The 18,450-nt window shown below is 39.8% G+C and overlaps 1 protein-coding gene across 1 annotated transcript in view; it reads right to left on the bottom strand.

The window, feature by feature from the left end:
* ABCC9 (ATP-binding cassette, sub-family C (CFTR/MRP), member 9) overlaps nt 1-18,450 on the bottom strand; it is a 109,756-nt gene that overhangs the window by 35,226 nt on the left and 56,080 nt on the right. The window contains exons 17-23 of the mRNA XM_012732915.1: nt 18,047-18,152; nt 9,991-10,029; nt 8,549-8,647; nt 6,572-6,656; nt 5,281-5,361; nt 2,683-2,820; nt 2,417-2,542 (exon numbers count right to left, since the gene is read on the bottom strand). Of these exons, the coding sequence (XP_012588369.1) occupies nt 2,417-2,542; nt 2,683-2,820; nt 5,281-5,361; nt 6,572-6,656; nt 8,549-8,647; nt 9,991-10,029; nt 18,047-18,152 (674 nt within the window). The remainder of the gene's footprint in view (nt 1-2,416; nt 2,543-2,682; nt 2,821-5,280; nt 5,362-6,571; nt 6,657-8,548; nt 8,648-9,990; nt 10,030-18,046; nt 18,153-18,450) is intronic.

Raw genomic sequence — 18,450 nt, 5'->3', positions numbered from 1 at the left:
AAGTGGGACTGCACATGAGAAGATTTGTTTCTTCAACTTTCCATGCTGTGCAAGCAAAAGATTTACCATCTTAGAGACATAAAAGAAATCTTTACAGTAATTTTTCTTTGGAGTAAATGCTCATATTAAGCTCATTCAAAGTTAAGTACTTTAAATTATGTTGATATTTGGATAAAGTAAATACAAATTTAGTTTTGTTTATTCAGTAAATATTTACTGATTGTTAGCAGTGGGGTCCATGTGAGGACTTAAAGTTTGGGGAGGGAACATCAGTTGAGGTGCATTTATTTTGCTTAATACGTTAATTACGAAGATAACGGTTGGTGCCATCTGAACTAGCATTGTAAATGGTATTGAAGTCACTCCTTTGTCTCTTTGTGGTCTTCATTGCTATCCTGTTGATGTTTTTCCTGTTTGCCCTTTAACCAGTCACCAGCAGCACCATCACAGGCTTTGCGGTCTGCTAGTTTCTCCTTTCACACCATCTGTTCTGGCTTGAGGCCTCTTATTCTGCCTGGGCAGAACTGACACATGGAGACAACCAGGGGTGCCCTGTGCATTGCAGCACCCCTGCCTGCTACCTCCAGGTACCAGTAGTGCCTGTGCCCCAATCATGACCACCACCCATATCTCCAACATGTTTCCAAATGACCCTAAGAGACAGCACCAGACCTGGTTGAGAACCAGTGTCCTAGCAAATATCCAGCTCTTCTGCATAACAAAAGAAATAACTGAGTACAGGCCCCCACCTGTGTTCTTCTGGTCTTGTTGAGCATGGCATGACTCTAGGCTTCTGTGGATTCAGGTGCCCATTCTCCAGCCCCAGGTATGAGTCCCCGCAGGCGTGGGGTGCCTTCTGGCTCCCACTGGCTGGCATTCCACCTCACAAGAGGCTTCGCGCTGTCCACACCCTAACTCATCCTACATCTCCCTCTGCTGATTTATCACCCTGTCATATGTCTTCAATTATGGAGCCATGCTGAGTGATCACTTTATTTCTAAATACAACTTAATGGACTTTCTTCCTGGCTTGCTTAACAGTATTACTAGAACATCAAGCCAACAGCTCTTGCTTGCTATTTCCCCCCCCCCCCACATCTTCTTTCCAAAGTAAACCACACATGGCCCCAACTCCTTAAGCTTACGTCATTTTCTTTTGTCCCTGGCATCTAGATCACTGAAAAAATGTCATTTGGAGCCACCCCCAGGGAATTTATAATCTAGGTTCTCACAGTGTAATTCCTCAGTAGGTACTTGCTGACGGTACCTTATGGTTTTTTTGAATAATATTCTCCTTTTCACAGCTCTGCGATTTTCCTAGTTTACTTAAGGCTTCTTACATACATCTTTTCTTCATTGGTTAGTTTGCTTTTGAGATCTTTGGCAAATTCGCAGAAGAAAGAGGAGTCTCAGGATCTGACTTTTCATTTTCCTCTCAACGGAATCATAGAGGCTCTTAATTCTTTCTAAAGGGACACATTTTAATTTCTTGATATTATCAAAAATTTGCTGATATGAACATTTCACTTTAATATTCCTGGCCAGAGATACCATATGCTGGATAACTCCTAGTCCCAATTCAAAACACTGAAAATTTTACGAAGTTACTGTTTCACCTCTCATCTCAACCAAAACTTTGGTTCATTAATTGTGCTCAGGCTGGTTCCGACTATTATCACCTCATCCAATGGTATATTTACAGCACATGTAACATAGTAATGAAATAATTACATTGGGTATGTTCTGTTTACAGCAGATACTAAGTGTATCTGTTGTGAAACTTTAGGTAAGTTACTTATCCTCTCTGACAATTAGTTTTCTTCTCAATACAAATAAAATCACTTGCTTTGCTTGTTTCTGGGGTTTTTTGAGAACTAAATGAGATCATTTTTTTATGAGCTCTTGTGGACTTTAAAAACTATGCAAATGTAAAATTTTATTGTAAATTCTTTCTGGTCACGTTCCTTCACCCCTACTCCAGACATGCCTTACAATGTCACCTACGGCTCCCTGTCCTTCCTTCTTTCAAAGACATACCAGATTTGGTTTTGCCATCAGTGAGGGGGACACATGAAAACATTCTCATATTACAGATGAGAAAAAATGAGATAGAAGGCAAGTAGGATAAAATAAGGCTATCCCAGGCTTTAGCAAGTAGTCTAAGTACACATATAATTGCAGATCAGTTCAAAATCAGATAAAGAGCCTCTACAAACCTGATCACACTTCATCCAAAAGATAACATTAAAATTTTACAGTTTCAAAGGAGCCCCTTTGTACCAACAGATCAATATAGATTTTGCAATTCAAATAGAAACCACATTGTCAAATCCTAATGGTAATAGTTATTTAAAGTAACTCTTAGTAATTCTAGTCACTTATGGCTCCTGGAGCTCTTCTACAGGTGAGCACTCACCTTCTCTAGTTCCTGATCTTGCCGATTCATCAGTGTTTTCCAGTGTTCATAAAGCTCAACATCTTTGGTCTGAATATCTTTCAAAGTCCCTTCTCTGAGCACCGTCCCATCCTTCATGGCTATGATCTAAGGAAAAAAAACACATGTTAGCAGAACTGGGACAAAAAGCTTTCACTGACCAAAGCAATTACCTGCATCTCAGAAAGCATCTATGTCCTTATTAAATGACTAACAAAAATTAACAAAGCTTCACTTTAAGCTCTTACCCAGTCGGCATGTGTTAGGTATTGTAGTTTGTGGGTCACAAGAACAAGTGTCCTCTTGTCATCCTGGAGAAACTTCAAAATCCCTTCCTGCATTAAATGGTCGCTCAGGTGTATGTCCAGAGCCGAGAATGGGTCATCCTGAGGCCAGGATAAAGGAGAGAGGGTGAGAAGTTTCTGTGGGCTTTAGGTAACTCATTTCCTCTAGAAAAGACAACTACAGATAACTAAAGGCATAAACTTAAATCCAGTTTATAACAGACAATCATTTTGCATTGTCAGAAGAACTATTAAAGCTTTCCTCTTGCAAAGCAAAAACCAAAGTGGCTTGATTATATATAGAGACAATCTTGAAGTTCAAAAATCCAACAACCTATACTCTTTAACTAGCAACAATGGACCAAAACAAAAATTGGTGTAGCTGAATTTTAAGTAATAAGGACAGGCCTAGACTCCGGACCAAATTGGCAATGTAGGAGGCTCTGGGACTTCCCCTGTAGGAAGAATGCACTTAACATGGAGCTATACACGGAACAATTGATTCCAGTCCCCATCTCCCTTCCAAGATAGAACCAAGTCACCAATATCTGCGTGGAGGTGTTTCTTTCTCCTCATATCTAGTGCCCCAACTTTTATAGGTGTCTCCCAAGGGAGCAACTCCCAAATCACTTAGCTCTAATAGCCAAGGGCTTGTATTAATACATCCCACAGGTAACAAGAAGCAGTAGCAGTTTTAAGACAGGTACAGGAGTGACTTCTATGGTTCTACACCAGGGCTCTGTGAAGAGGGGGAGAAAAAATACCCAAGGCCCAGTTTCTTGTCGGATGTAGTTTGACTAGATGCTTTCCCAGCTATTGCCTGAGGTTCCAGAAAAATCTTAACAGTCATTTCTAGTCATGAGATTGCGTTATAATAAAAAATGTCCCGGGCCCTCCCTGGTGGCGCAGCGGGTTAAAGCACAGCACTGAGAATCTAAAGCCGCTTCCTCATGAGTTCGATTCCCGCCTGCCCCGGAGGTGACCACATGGCATGGCAGACCCCTCCTGACCCGCCCGCTGCTCCCCTCAGCAGTGTACTTCATCGATCTGCCTGCTCTGTTCCCCGCTCTGTCTCTGGTGAAGCCTCTCACTGCCCCTGAGCCTCTGGCCTGTACCCCAGCTCTGTATGCACAAATAAAATAAAATCTTAAAAAAAAAAAAAATGTCCCAACTAGAAAACAAAAACACGAACAACCACCCATAACTACGTAGCTTCATTGGTAATTTTATCATACATTTAAAGAAAAATTAATAACAAACCTTCTCAAATTTTCCCCAAAATATAAGCAGTGGAAACTTCCAATATGATTTTATGAGATTTGACAGGACACTAAGACATGCAATGAAAATATAAGAAAAGCGAATGACAGGCCAGTATCCTTGATAAACATAGATGTAGAAATTCTCAGCAAAATATTAAGAAACTGAATTCAACAGTTAAATGAAAAGGATTATACTATGTTGCCAAGTGAGATGTATTCTAGGGATGAAAGAAGGGTTCAACATGTGTTTCAGTGAGTTTGCCTGTTCTGCTCCCCACTCTGTTTCTGGTGAGTCCGCTCACCACCCCCACCACACCTCTGGCTTGTACCCCAGTTCTTGTATGCATAAATAAATCTTTAAAAAGAGATCAATATGACACAGCACATTAACAAAATGAAGAAAACATAATTCACCTGATACAGAAAAAAACCCCTCAACATCTACTCATGATGAAAATTCTGATCAAAGTGGGTTTAAAGGGAAGGCAACTCAATATAATAAAGAGCTGATACGACAAGCCCACAGCTAACATTGTACTCAACACTGAAAGGTTGACAGCTTTTCCTCTGAGACCAAGACAAAGTTGCCAAACTTCACCAGTCCCATCTGACGTAATACTGAGTCTACTTAGACGACCATTAAAAGAAAACAAATAAAGGCATCCAGGTCAGAGAAGAAAAACTGTCTCTATTTGCAGATGACAGACATGACACTGTGCAAAGAAAACTCTATGGAGACTCCACTAAAAAAAACTGTTAGAAGTAAGTGAATTCAGTGAAGTAAAGTATAGAGTCAATATACAAAACCAGCTGCATTTCTATATTCTAATAATGAACAAATGCTCTAACAATGAACTATTAGAAAAATCGAGAAAACAATCACCTTATAACTGCATCAAAAATCAGATACCTAGAAATAAATTTAACTTAGGACAAAAAACCTGTATACTGAAAACTATGAAACACCAATGAAAGAAATGGAAGAAAACACAAATGGAAAGGTATTTTGTGTTCATGGTTTAGAAGAATTAATGTCATTAAAATGTCCATACTGCGCAAGGCAATCTACAATGCAAATTCATCAAAATTCCAATGGTGTTTTTCACAGAAGTAGAACAGTCAATCCTAAAATTTGTTTAGAACTACAGAAAGCCCTAAAAAGCCAAAGTAATAAAGCTTAAGGCATCAAGCTTCCTGGTTTCAATCTAGATTAGGAAGCTATAGTAAACTCCCACATACATGTCCAGTTAGTTTCTGACAAATGTTACACTTGGGAATAAAGAGGAAGCCATTCTCTTACCAAGAAGACAATGTTGGTGTTCTGGTACAGGGCTCGCGCCACACAGATTCTTTGCCTCTGGCCTCCACTCAGATTAATGCCCTAGAAGAGAAACATCCATAAACACCCACCTTTTACATTAGCAAATAATCTATTGGTTTTTATGAATCCCATTAAAATACAAATTTTCCTTAAAAAAATATCTAAGTTGAATGTAACTTACTAATGAACTTTTGATAACATTGCTAAAACAAAACAGCCACGCGGTAAAAATTTTAATTAAGTTAGGTAAAGGTGGATTGATAGCAGTAATCTCCTCTCCATTCTGGAGACTGTGCTGTCCAGAAGCATTCAGACCAGACAACTGGATAGCAAACGATCCCCAAATACTGCCCAGTTTTGTGAATTGTGGTTGTTGCATCCTTAACCTTAATTCGAAGTTACAAGTTATGTTTAACTGAACTTCCCAGCAATCCACTTTTATAAACAAGTACTAATTAATAGTGCAAATTTTAAACAAGTATGTAGTGTGTAAATGGCTTCACATTCCTTCTGTTTCTCATGGGAATTCCAATATGTAGGTTCATTTGACATCCATGGAAGCTAAGACTCCGAGAGTGAAATTTATGGTCTCCAGTAGTCACTGCAGTAAGAACCACAATGAGGAATGCAGACTAAGAGTCAGATGTGTCACAGCTGCACCCCTAACTCATCACTTCCATCATGTGCCTCAACCCCTGTTAGCTTTAGTAACACAGTCACTTTCTCAGCTGCAGTAAGTAGATCACAAAACCACCCACCTATCAGATTTGTTGTAAAAGCTTATCATCCATGCAAAGCCTTTTGCCCAGGACTAGACACCTATAAGGGTTAACATTTTGGGACAACACTTTATAAAGATTACATTCAGGTATAAGTAGTTTTCAGTCGGTCAGCAAATCGTGACATCAGTGCAAGATGTATTTATACAAGATGTTGACAAGAGGGGAGAGTGATTTGTCAGAAGCTTGTGTCCAAATCAACTTAAAGTAAGCTCCAAGTAAGGAAGATGCCTTTGCGGCATCTTTGAGGTTCTTACTGCTGCTTTTTTCCTGAGATCTCTCAATGGGCAGCACAATGTCAAGTGTATGAAGGTCACTTAAATACTTAAGGGAGCACACATCAGATGATCCTGAGCTCCGACTTCCGGGCCTCATCACCATGGCAATAAAAACTGTGTGCTCAAGTTTTGTTATGCTCCACAGAAGGTTCAAGATAACCACAACATTTCTAGATCTTGGCTCCCAGCTTAAGAAAACTATACACAACTCACCCGCTCTCCAATTTCAGTTTGGTCTCCAAATGGTAGTAAGTCAATATCTGGCTGAAGAGAACAAGCATCTGTGACAGCTTTGTACCTTTCGGAGAAATCATTTTTGATTTTTCAATCACTATTAATATTCTCATATAATTTGCCTACAAATGAAGTCCCAAGTTCATTAGGTTGCAAACAAATACATTGTTTTGGACACCTTCATATACATAAGCCTTTACACTCGTCTGTGGATACAGATACATAGGTAATGGATCCCACTCTTAATCAAGCCAGTAAGTGAAGCTGATAGAGCTGGGAAGGCATGATAAAATGTACTGTTAGAAGCTATAGCACAAAGGATTCAAGGCACAAAGTGTTCCTTGAAACCACATGAGGAAATGACAAATCCTCTACCTCCAAATGCAGGTGGTGACACCTTTACAGTGGAGGCAATGGGTTGTTTGTCACCAGGAAGATGACTTGTAATTTGCCAAAAAGAGAATGAGGATCAGGAAGCTTAAGAAATGGCTTGAGGGCCCTCCCTGGTGGCACAGTGGGTTAAAGCACAACACTAAGAAGCTTAAGCCACCTCTGCATGAGTTCAATCCCCGCCTGCCCCAGAGGTGACCACATGCCAGGCAGACCTCTCCTGACCCATCTGCTGCTCCCCTCAGCAGTGTACTTCATTGATCTGCCTGTTCTGCTCCCCACTCTGTGTCTGGTGAATCCTCTCACCCTCCGCATCTCTGGCCTGTACCCCAGTTCTGTATGAATAAATAAATAAATCTAAAAAAAGAAAAAAAGAAAAAAAAAAAGCAATGGCTTGAAGGTGAAGACAGTCTTGGTGCATATGGACAACAGGAGGCCCCTGGAGCTCAAGCTTAGGCTTGTCAAGCTTAAGCTTGTGCGTGCGTGTGTGAGTGCATGCACCCACGTGCCTCCTGCCTGCTAAAGGAGGCCTGTGAGGAGTGACCTATACACGCTAACCTAGGGCTAGGGCTGTAACGGATGGACTCTAGTCCAGGAAAGCAAGGAGACCGGGAGCCAGAAACCATCATTGGTTTCATTTTCTCAGTTGCTTAGTCCTAAAATATCCAAACCATCCTTGATTCTTTCCTCTTTTTCTCCCTGTCCATTCTTATTTTAGAAGGGTTTCTGTCAATCCTCACTTCTTTTCCATTTCTCATGTTTTCTCTAAGTGCAAATGAGATAATTGTACCAACACATTTCCAACTTCTAAATGTCTCCTTGCTCTTAATTGAGATTCATCATTCATGGGTTTGTGTATGTATGCAAATACATATACATGTATATATCTCATTCACCGTTACATTTACCTTGCCCCCTCTTTAAAACTTTCTGTGTCCCCTAAAGTGCACCAACTCACTTCTACTCAGCTCTCCACCACCTCACCTCACCTTTCATTATCCTCTAGTTTCCACTTAGTACACTCAAGTCCCTTTCTGCCTGGTGTGTCCCAGGCCCCAGATGATCCCATTTCTGCAGTGTCTTCCTCCCATACACCTGCTTTCCTCCCCACTCCTCTCCCCTTCTTCCTCATGCTTCCCTCCTTACCTCATTTAATATTCAAGACACCTCATTTAATATTCAAGGCGAGGGTCATAAGAACTACCCTCTCAGGGTGGCTTAAGGAAAGGATCAAACTTTCACACACTCACTGATCCCCACATGCTGGCCCCCCTCTCCGCAATTAATTCTCTTCTGCTCTTGGGATGTTTTCCCCACGCTCCAGCATGCATCTGTGCACATGCGTGCACACACGTTTGGTGCTCAGGTTCAGCGTACAAATTGTTCTTAGTATTCAGGATGGGCAGAAACGTCCAATGACCCTTCTTTTTAAAAAGTTCACTAAAAAGACTTGGCAATGATGGAGAAGCAGTGCAGGTGGGGAGGAACGAAGGACTCAATATTGAGTCCAGAAACTTGACCCAAACATAAGGGGTGGGATAGTTGATCTTTTTGGTTCACAGTTACCTCTGTTTGTTGAAAGGACTTCCAAAAGTAATATTTTCTTCTACTGTAGCATTGAGGAGCCAAGGCTTTTGAGCTGCATAAGCCACAGAATACCTGTTTCTGTTGGAAAATGGGACAACTCAAAATTATGCAGAGGCATGGCACCGTGCACATTGCTTAGTCTTACTAAGGAAAATAAAAGGCGATGCACTACCTGAAATACTGACATGGAAATTCTGAGATCATGCCTACAAACACCCACTTAGTCAAGATTAAAGACCTACCTCAGTGAAAGGGATTAGAATTAAAACACCACACAATGTGCGTTTTTGTAAGAGAAAGGTTTTAAGATAGAAACTTTTAATCAAAGTTTTCATTTCTATGAGTGTAATTTTTTTTATTTTTTTATTTTTTTATTACAAAGTTTATTTTTACATCATTTTGCTCTATGAGTGTAATTTTAAAACTAAATCATTGATTGCAATTCATTCTCTCCTGTAGCCACAGACATTTTACTTTAAAAAAAGGATTCAGACTGGCTTAATCACACTATCACATGTCAAGATAATAGGTGCTATGTAAATACTTCAAAACAAATGGTATCTTGAAGTCCATTTCAGTACTGAAATAACTACACATTTAAAAAGTACATTATTTCAATATATATTGAAATAGTAAATGATCACCTCCCCCCTTTCTCCCATTTTTTTTGGCTTGCAAATTTTACCAGATGTCTATACATCAGATTTTAATTTGGAATAATTAGGAAAATACATGTAAGCTAATGCTAAATGGATTGGGGTGGGAAGGGAATCAGCTTAAAAGTCGCACTTCCGGTTAGTTCATGGTCTGTAAGTATAACTGAGGAGTGAAGGTTAGAGAGAGGAAGGTTAAGGAAGAGTAGTTAGAAATGCTTGGTAGTTTCCCTGACACACGCCTTAGGCACTGAGCTGGCGTGATCGCAGAGTGTGGCCATCCCTGGGGGCCCAGCCATGGGCAAAACAGTGGCTCCCAACCTCTCACAGGCCTGACTTCCCTTGGTCCCTTCAGTGGGTTTGAGTTTTGTTTCTTTTAATAGATTAAATACTTGCTTTTCCAGGTCTCTCTTAGCTAGATCCCATCACTACTTAACTCATCAACAAGGTACACATTCTTGCATTTTGCTTTATGAAATTGCAGATTGAATTGGCTGAGGGCAGTTTGAGTTTCAACCAGATTTGTGATATGACAGGAGAGAAAGGCAGTTGACAAGATGGGCCACTTTTTTTTTTTTTTTTAAATCAGCAAATTCAGCCTTTTAGCGCTAAATGTGGTTGGGAGCCACTGCAACTGGAATATGCTAGTAGCTAACTTTGGACACGATCAGAGTGAACACCATGACTAGGGAAAAGAGACTCAGTATGAAGGAAAGTCTAAGGAAGGAAGTTATTCTTATTAAATGCAGATTAGAACAGAAATAATACCTTCTGGTTGCTTCGAAAGAAGGGTCAGATTCATTTACACTGCAAGTATGGCAAACAATGTTCATTAATGAAATACAAATAGCGAATGAATATGTACACGTATCAGGTAAGACAGAAACATATGCAGTCACTACATTTTCCAGTTGGTTTTGATACTGATTACAAACAGAAACCAGATAAATGATAGCTTTATCAGCTGAGATATAATCACTTTGTAAGCTTCCAAAAGACAGTGCTTCTCTTTCTACAGAACTCAAGTTCACACAAATACCTTGGTTTTCACCCAACTCTGCTTAGACAAATTGTATAATTTCACACAATCTCTCCAGGTAGTTTCTGCTCTACTTTTAAAATTCAAGTTGAACCCATGCAAAGTCCTAATTAGCTCCTATAAGGTATGAGAAGAAGAAAAACTTTTGGGTTCTAAACTTGTAAGTTTTGAATAACGCCTGTGTCTTAAGTAACTAAGAAAGAAAACTGACATTCTCTGTAGATTAAGCTGTATCACTTGGGTATAACTGACAGTTGAATAATGTGATTTATGTCGAGAGGTGTTTGACATTAGATTTGGTTGTATTTAATTAGGAGGAGGCAAAACTGAAACCTTATACATTTCATTCTTTTTTAATATTTCAGAGGAATTCCATTATTCTGAAAGATGTAAATTAAAAAGCCACACATACAATTGAAGATTCATTATGTTACCTACTTGTATTTGGCTTAGAATTGCTTTGGTAATATTTTCATGCCTGCAAATTGCTAATCAACTTGGGCTGGTTGAGTCAGGAGAAAGTCACCTCAACCTAAGAAGAACCTTTCAATTATGGTAACTCCTAGATTTAAGTTCCTCAGCAAAAATACAGTCATGAAATGCACCATTCCCTGAGTGATATTTTCAGCATGATATTCTTTAAATGCCAAGAAATTGGAGCTTTATTTTATGGTGGTAAAAAGCCAATAAGAGACCTCATTGGCTTTCGTTCTCTTGGGGAAGAGAGAGAATAAAAAGGAGGAAGAGCAGGCATGTGGCTTCATCTGCCTCCTTTTGTCAGCTGGAAATGCACCTCAGATGTGTGCAGATATCCATGAGACACTTGAATATGTCAGTCAAAACTGGAAATATAAATTGGTCATCACTTTTTTTTTTTACTGCTACTGATTCACTTCTAACTAGATTCAAAAGATCTGTTCAAAAATACTTCTTTGATCATTTCTTAGTGCCAAAATACTACTGATAGAACAAGCAAGGAAAACTCATATCTTTTCTCATGTTGATTTTTGTTTTATGAGCATGTGACAGGGAATGCCCAGAGGCCAGGTTAAGGCCAAAGGAGGAAGAACACTTGGACAAGTCAGAGTGAACCAAGGAGTTGATACCAAGGCAACAGACAGAACAGCTGGCTGCAGAAAGTGAAGAGGATTTCTGAGCAGAGAACATACACACTGGATAGCTGTCAGGTGTCCAGGTCCTATGAAGAACTGATGGAAATTCAGTGTGGCTGGAAAATGTGAAACATGTGGTGACTTAAAAAGTGTGCACAGCCGGAGAGCTGAGGGGTTCACAGAACACCTCACAGAGCTTGAACTTCTCAGAGCAGTAAAAAAAAAAAAAACAACAAAAAACAAAAAACAAAACCACCGAAGAGTTCAAACAAGAGTGAGGTTAAGTTTAAGTTTAGAAATACCACTCATGCTACAGAATGTGACAAAGGAATTGGAGAGAGCTAGACTAGAGGTAATGCAGACACTTTGGGAGGTAACAGAGACCATTGGAGGCTGCCAACGAGACAGGAAGCCAGTGCCCTTTCCATAATGCTGTATCCCAGACATGGAAGAGATGAAGAGCTGCAAGAAGACACTTACGCTCTCCTCAGCTGGGGAATAATCAAACCTCCACACCTTTTGGGATGTAAAGCACCATTATGAATGCAACAGAAAATTGAGGTGTGGATTAGTTTAAAGGGATGTTACTGAATTTCCTGCAGACTGATTAACATCTATCATTATAAAACTGACATGTTTCTGAGAATTTTAACTGATTTCCTGTTTTTAAGCAATCATTTTAGAGATTATGGCTACATTTAACTCAGGCTGGTAGATTACTGCATTTAAATACTGGAGAATTTAAAAGCAGAGTGAGAAGGAAGCTTGCAGTGGACAATGGGAAAGAGAAGAGGAAAGATTAAGATTATAGATTTTTACTTTTTCTTTTTTTAAAGATGTATTTATTTATGCATACAGAACTGGGGTACAGGCTAGAGGTGCTGAGGCAGGGAGAGGATGCATCAGAGAATGGGGAGCAGAACAGGCCGACTGATGAAGTACACGGTTGAGGGGAGCAGCGGGCGGGTCAGAAGTCTGCCACAACATATGGATCACCTCCGGGGTGGGGATCAAACTCATGCTGAAGTGGCTTTAGCTTCTTAGTGTTGTGCTTTAACCCGGTGTGTACCACCAGGGAGGGCCAGGATTTTTTTCCTTTTTAATTCTACAAAAATAAGGTAAAAGGTAGGAACTAGAAGGCATAAGGATTGATTAGAGAAAAAGACTGAGACAGGTGGGTGAGTCCCACTAATAGGAATGGGTAAAAGCAGGGGCTGGGTTAGAAATGAAGTGAATAAAGAGAGGGGACAAGTTGCTCTGGCTTGAAGGTGTTTCATTCTACACAAGCCTCATCCAGGCTAGTTGTGTGAAGATGGTATAGAGGAATGTACCAGTCAGTCACTTAGGAGAGTAAGAGAAGGTTTTTGTCAAAGAGAGAGCATCTGAGTTATCACTCTGGAAAAAGAGTGTGGCCATTCTTCCAGGAAACTCAGGGAGAATGTGCATCCCAGAGCTGCCTGCACCTGTCTGTCACCAGGGCGCAGGGGCAAGAGTGGCTGGAGGGGCAGCAAAGGAGTTTCAAAAGTTAGAATGAGATTATGAAACACCCTGAGGCAGTGTGCAAAGGTCACTGGGTATTTCTTGTACACTTTGACCAGTTACTAAAACAACTGGATGCAAGAAGAAAATGATTCAATTTCCATGCTAACGAGGGAAGCCTCGAAAAGATGTAAGGTAGGGGAGGGAGTTGGTAGAGAAAGTTGTTCAGTAAGTGAGGAGTCTGGAACTGGAGAGACTGAAACAAAGAAATCTAAGGACAGTTGTGGGAAAAGTAATTGGTTGGATTTGTGGGCAACAGAGAACAACGTAGGTTCTGACTTGAGACACCAACCAGCTGATTTCACTGGCGAGGGACAAACAGGTTGGGGACAGTTGAGGGACTTGAGTTCAGTTTGGATGTGATGAGTTTGCAGCCTGCTTAACAGTTTTTGGAGGAACTGTAGGTCTTCAGAATAAAGATCTGGGAAGAATAAAGAAATGTGCATTGGGTTGTCCTTTACACTTAGCAGCTGACATCAAGAACACTCAAACAAGGAAGTCTAAGGACAACTGTTCGATTCATCATTTATTGAACAGCTTTCTCTACCAACTCCCTCCCCTACCTCACACTGTTGAGAGGTTCCCTCTTTAACATGAAAATTGAATCACTTTCTTCTTGCTTCTAAAGATAAGTAAAAAGAGGTGATCCTATGACAGAGGAAAAATTACAGGAGAATAAGAATAGTTGTCCCCACCCTCCATCACCACTTCTATTCTAGTACCCGACTTTTGGACCCATAAATTTTGACTTTTCTTATAATTTATTCATTTACTCATCACCCTAAAAAAACCTTTCGTGACCCTACTAACAACTCAAGTCAACCATTATTTGTCCTTACAAAACTCTATGTTCTCCTGGCATTTATAAAAATTTAATCAAATAATTCCCTGATAAGCAATGAAATTCATGAAAATACTGGCTTCCCCAGTCAGCTTCTTACCCACAAGAGTGAAGAAAGTGATTTGCATTTTATAAATATTATTAACAAGGGAAAATATCATGGAAACCAAGAAATGAATTGGTTTCAGAGTTATCCATGGTGAACAACTGCAAAAACTATAGGAAAATTAAGTAGAATTGACAGGAAATCAAGATGATTCAGGATTAGACTGTCAGAACAAGATGCCCCATGTGGAAAGCAAGTGAGATAGACATGTGGGTAGACCACTCAAAAAAAAAAAAAGTTCCAATTGGTTGAGAGACCAATAAGTTTTTTTTTTTAAACTGGAGGATAAAAAATGGAATGTGGGGAGCAAGAAATTAAAGACTCCTCTAAGAGAGGATTAATGAATTTAGGAATGTCCTGAAGTAAAGCAAGATACAGGTATGTCTTCACTTCTGAAGACTTCTTAAAGCAAGATCTGTTTTTTCAGAACAAAGGCTAAACATCATATACTAGTTTCAGAAAACAAAAAGTAGATGTAGACTCATTTGTAGGTCATCATTCTCAATGAACAAATTAGAAAAGCTATCCTCTTTCATTTTCCATGAGTAATGCGATGATCCTTAACTTCTGGAGGCTCTCCAACCCTCTCACATAACAATATTCTCAGCAGATTCAACTGCAGAAGATTGTTTTTTCTCTCCCAAAATAAACAGAATTAGCTCTGCATTCCAACATCAGATATGATTTACTTACATGAAAGTCACTGGGTCAATATATAGACTGACCCTCAACCATCTCATGTGGTCATGAAGAGATTTGAAGACAACCGAGAAAGCCAAGATGGAAAATCCCCTTCTGGAAAGATTTTCCTTTAGTGTACAAGATTTGTGTGTGTTTTCTTTCGAAACTAAAAATTAAACTTGGTATTATAGCAACTTTCAAGTGTCATACCTTTCAGTATGGGGGAAAAGAAGCTTCTGTAAGATCAAATCAAGAACAAAGATTCAGAGAAGGGTAGTTTGAGGTGGGTACAAATATGTTACATTATATCTGACCCAGAAAGCTGACTCAGTGTGCTATTATTTCTCCTTGCCAGGCAAAGCCACATGAAGAGAATTAACTCTTCCATTCACTAGGCTTAGAATGAGCTACTGTTGTTAAGCTTTTACACCCAGAGCGGTTCAAGGACAGATGGAGCCTGAGAGTAGGTGGTTGACAGCATAGTCGCAGGAGAAAGGAAAAGAAAGGTGACCCAGCCATCAGTGGTGACTGTCTCATGATCATAGCCATCACCTCACACTGTGGATTCTCTCACTGCAATCGTCGATCATAAAACAGCAATTTAGTTCTAGCTCTTAGAAGTCAGTAGGGATTTCCTTTCCCATATGGCAGCTAAGAAAAGGCAATGTCAGGTAGGCAGAACATTTGCTTTTCCACAGGCTAAAACCCATTCAGAGGCAAAGAGCAAGTACTCTGGCATCCTCTCAGTTTTTGAGAACCTTTCAGTCCCTTCCCAATCTGGTTTAACTTTCTTTTCATGGGTGACATGTCAGGGTAGCTCAAAGGAAGCAACTTTCAAGAAAACATCTACAGGCATCTCTGTGTACCGAATTTTATACATGTAGGAGTACTCTGTAGGGGAGTTCTTCTTTTCCGTCCAAAGTAATATTTCTGGCTGTAATAGGGCAAAGAACGTTACTGGATGTTGCTCATACCTGCCTATGAGGGCACATTTAAAAATAAAATTAGTGCTTTATTATAACATTTATGCCACTGTCTTATTTTGTTTTGAACTAAAATAAATAAATCCAGTCTGATGAAGAAAAGTACTCAGCACTTGTGTATCCTGCTATGGATATCACTAATTTCTTTTTTCAATGGTATTTTTTTTCTTTTAAGGTAACATCAGTGTAGAACACCGTATATGATTACGAGGTACAGGCTGATCCTTCTGCAGATGTCTGTGATCTCACTATACTCGTCCCTAGAGCACCAATGCCTGCTACTCATATAGTCATTCCTCACTTAGCTTGGCTATACTGACATTTACCAGTATGATAATATTTATGTGCCTTTCCTTGTTGGACTAGGATCTTTTCTGGAATGAAAGAGCAATTACAAATAACTATTGAAGAGGAGGTCAGTCACTTCTGAACATTCCTGATCTGAAAATGGTTTATTAAGTTATTAAGGATACCATGAGAGAAAATTATGTCACTATTGCGATTAAAGATAAACAGAATTCATGTTTGCTTATCCAGTCTCATAGAGACCAAGTTTTTAAATTGTGTGTGTGACCCAACATTTTTTGAAGAAAATCTCAGCCTTTTCTGGTGAGCTGAGACTTCTTAAGTCAAGTGTTTACAAAGATGAATTTTAAATTATGAGGATTTTCTAAATAGTTATAATCTTATTTAAACCTTATATTCCTTCTTTTATTTCTCAAGTTTTATTATATTGTTATTTTAAATAATTCATTCTTCATGAAGTGATATGAATGCTATACATTTTTAGGAGATATTTACATATTTAATTTATACATAAATATTTTATTTAAAATAACACAGTATGATGAAAATGGAAAGCATATCTATCTCTTTATATCTTAGGGACACAAGAAAATCTATGAATAGATTATATGGGCTATTTTCCTAACTCCTATCAATTGTATTTATTCCTGAACAAAATGATAATGCCTATTAATCATAACACTGGGAGTCCATCTGACCCAAAGCCCCTCTGACTAACCATCTTAAGTAACACCAGAGAAGACCAGATCAGGAGAATGGTATTTGTACGAAAATTAAGTCTCAAGCTGTTTCAGTGTCTCTCATCCTTTATTTGCTTTAGTGATAGTGAAAGAGTGGAAGATGAAACCCAATAATGTGATGATTGATGGACGTAGAGATCACACAATATCATTTAGTTCAGAAAACATGCTTCTCCAAGCCCACATCCATCCAAAAGGATAGGCAGCCAGCAGCCCAGCCCGCCCAGTGCCTGAGCTTCCCCAGTGACAGCAGCCTGCAGGCAGCAGCCATCACCACGCTCCCTGCTGAACAGTCCTGAAGGAGTCTGCCATCCCATAATGTGCCAGCAGCTTACTATGCTTATTCAACTCCACTCAGCCTCTTCCTTTCTTTTGTCAATAGCAACATAGCACACCAAAAATCTGTTTTGAGTTCACATACTGCACCCTAGCATTGTCTTCCCAGAACTGGAATTTAAAATGAACAGAGAAACAGCAGAATTCACGGCAGCAGGTCCACAGGGACACGAAAGCACATCCGAGTTCTGGCGCGAGTTTCCCAACCCTGGCACAACTGATATGAGTGACTCCTTGCTGTGGGCACCTTGTAGGACGCTTGGCGGCATCCCTGACTCAACAATGGAAATCAAAACTTTCTCCTGACACTGGCTAATGTCCCCAGGGGGTGAAAGCACCCCTGAAAATCACAGGTCTATCACCTCAGTTCTAGAGTAGCTGAGCTCACCACTTTCATAACCTGCTTAAGGGATGTCCACTAAGTCTATCCCCACGTGACTTGCTCTTTACTACACGATCAGGTATCAGTCAAGTTCCAAGTCACTATCTCCAGTGTGCTTCAAAGACCCCTAGGGGAGCCCAGCTGGCTCAGTCAGCAGTGTGCTAGACTCTTCAAGACTCCAAGCCAGCCATTCAAATCTCCAGAACAAACTCCTAGACACCTTTCTCAAATCTTCAGGGTTGCTGAACATACCAGTCTGAGAAACAAATCTCTAGCTACAAGGTCTGCTGTCTGTTTAAATTCAGTGTGAAGAGGAAGTGCCGGTTTCTCTGCCCCTCAGGAAGATTTTGCAGCTGATTATTTGATACTTCTTTTCTAAACATGGGAACATTAAGGATTTTTGCTTTTAAGCTGTATAAATAATGCAAAGTTTGCATAATTCCATGTATTAGAGGATCAATGTTTAAATGATGTTTTTGATGTTACCCATTTAACCTTAATTAAAAATCTACCTGTCATCCCATTCTGACTTGTAGCTCAGCGGCACACCGTTTATACCATGACAAATCTCCATGATAAATTGTTTTATAATCCTTAACTGAGAACATGGAAGTTTCCACTTTTTTTTTTTTTTAAAGCTGTGCTTATTTGTGAGGCATCCTCAGACATCTCACATGAGAATGAGCTGCTACAATTTCCTCCCCTCGAAGACCAACACCCAGTGACAGAACAATGGAAGCCAACCTCCGAGTCACACACCTGGTCCAGTGCACTTTTCCTCCCAGCGTCTGCATCTCTCCAAGGATGGCAAGGAGAAGAGAGGACTTCCCGCAGCCCACCTGGCCAACAATCATGGTTAGCTGACCTGGAGAGACGAGACAAAGGATGGCAACGGAAGAATGGAAGTGCTTAGTGACACAGAATGAAAATACCCTGAGTAAAGGCAGCCGTCTTACAATCTCTGCTCCAGTCTGGGCCTCAGGCATTAGGTGTACTCAGCAATGCCTTTCCCTGATATACAGGTATTTTTGAAAAAAGGAAATGAAAATGTATTATTTATGAATCATTATTATGTCTGAATAATTTCTTATTCATCATTCTGTCATTTTTATCAAACTCTGAGAATAGCTCCTATTAGTGAAGTGAGCAATGAAATCACCACA

The sequence above is a fragment of the Condylura cristata genome, unplaced genomic scaffold, assembly GCF_000260355.1.
Source record: "Condylura cristata isolate star-nosed mole 26May11 unplaced genomic scaffold, ConCri1.0 scaffold00036, whole genome shotgun sequence".
Classification (NCBI taxonomy): domain Eukaryota; kingdom Metazoa; phylum Chordata; class Mammalia; order Eulipotyphla; family Talpidae; genus Condylura; species Condylura cristata.
Note: the sequence above shows the minus strand (reverse complement) of the source record. Positions and strands in the feature narration are given on the sequence as shown.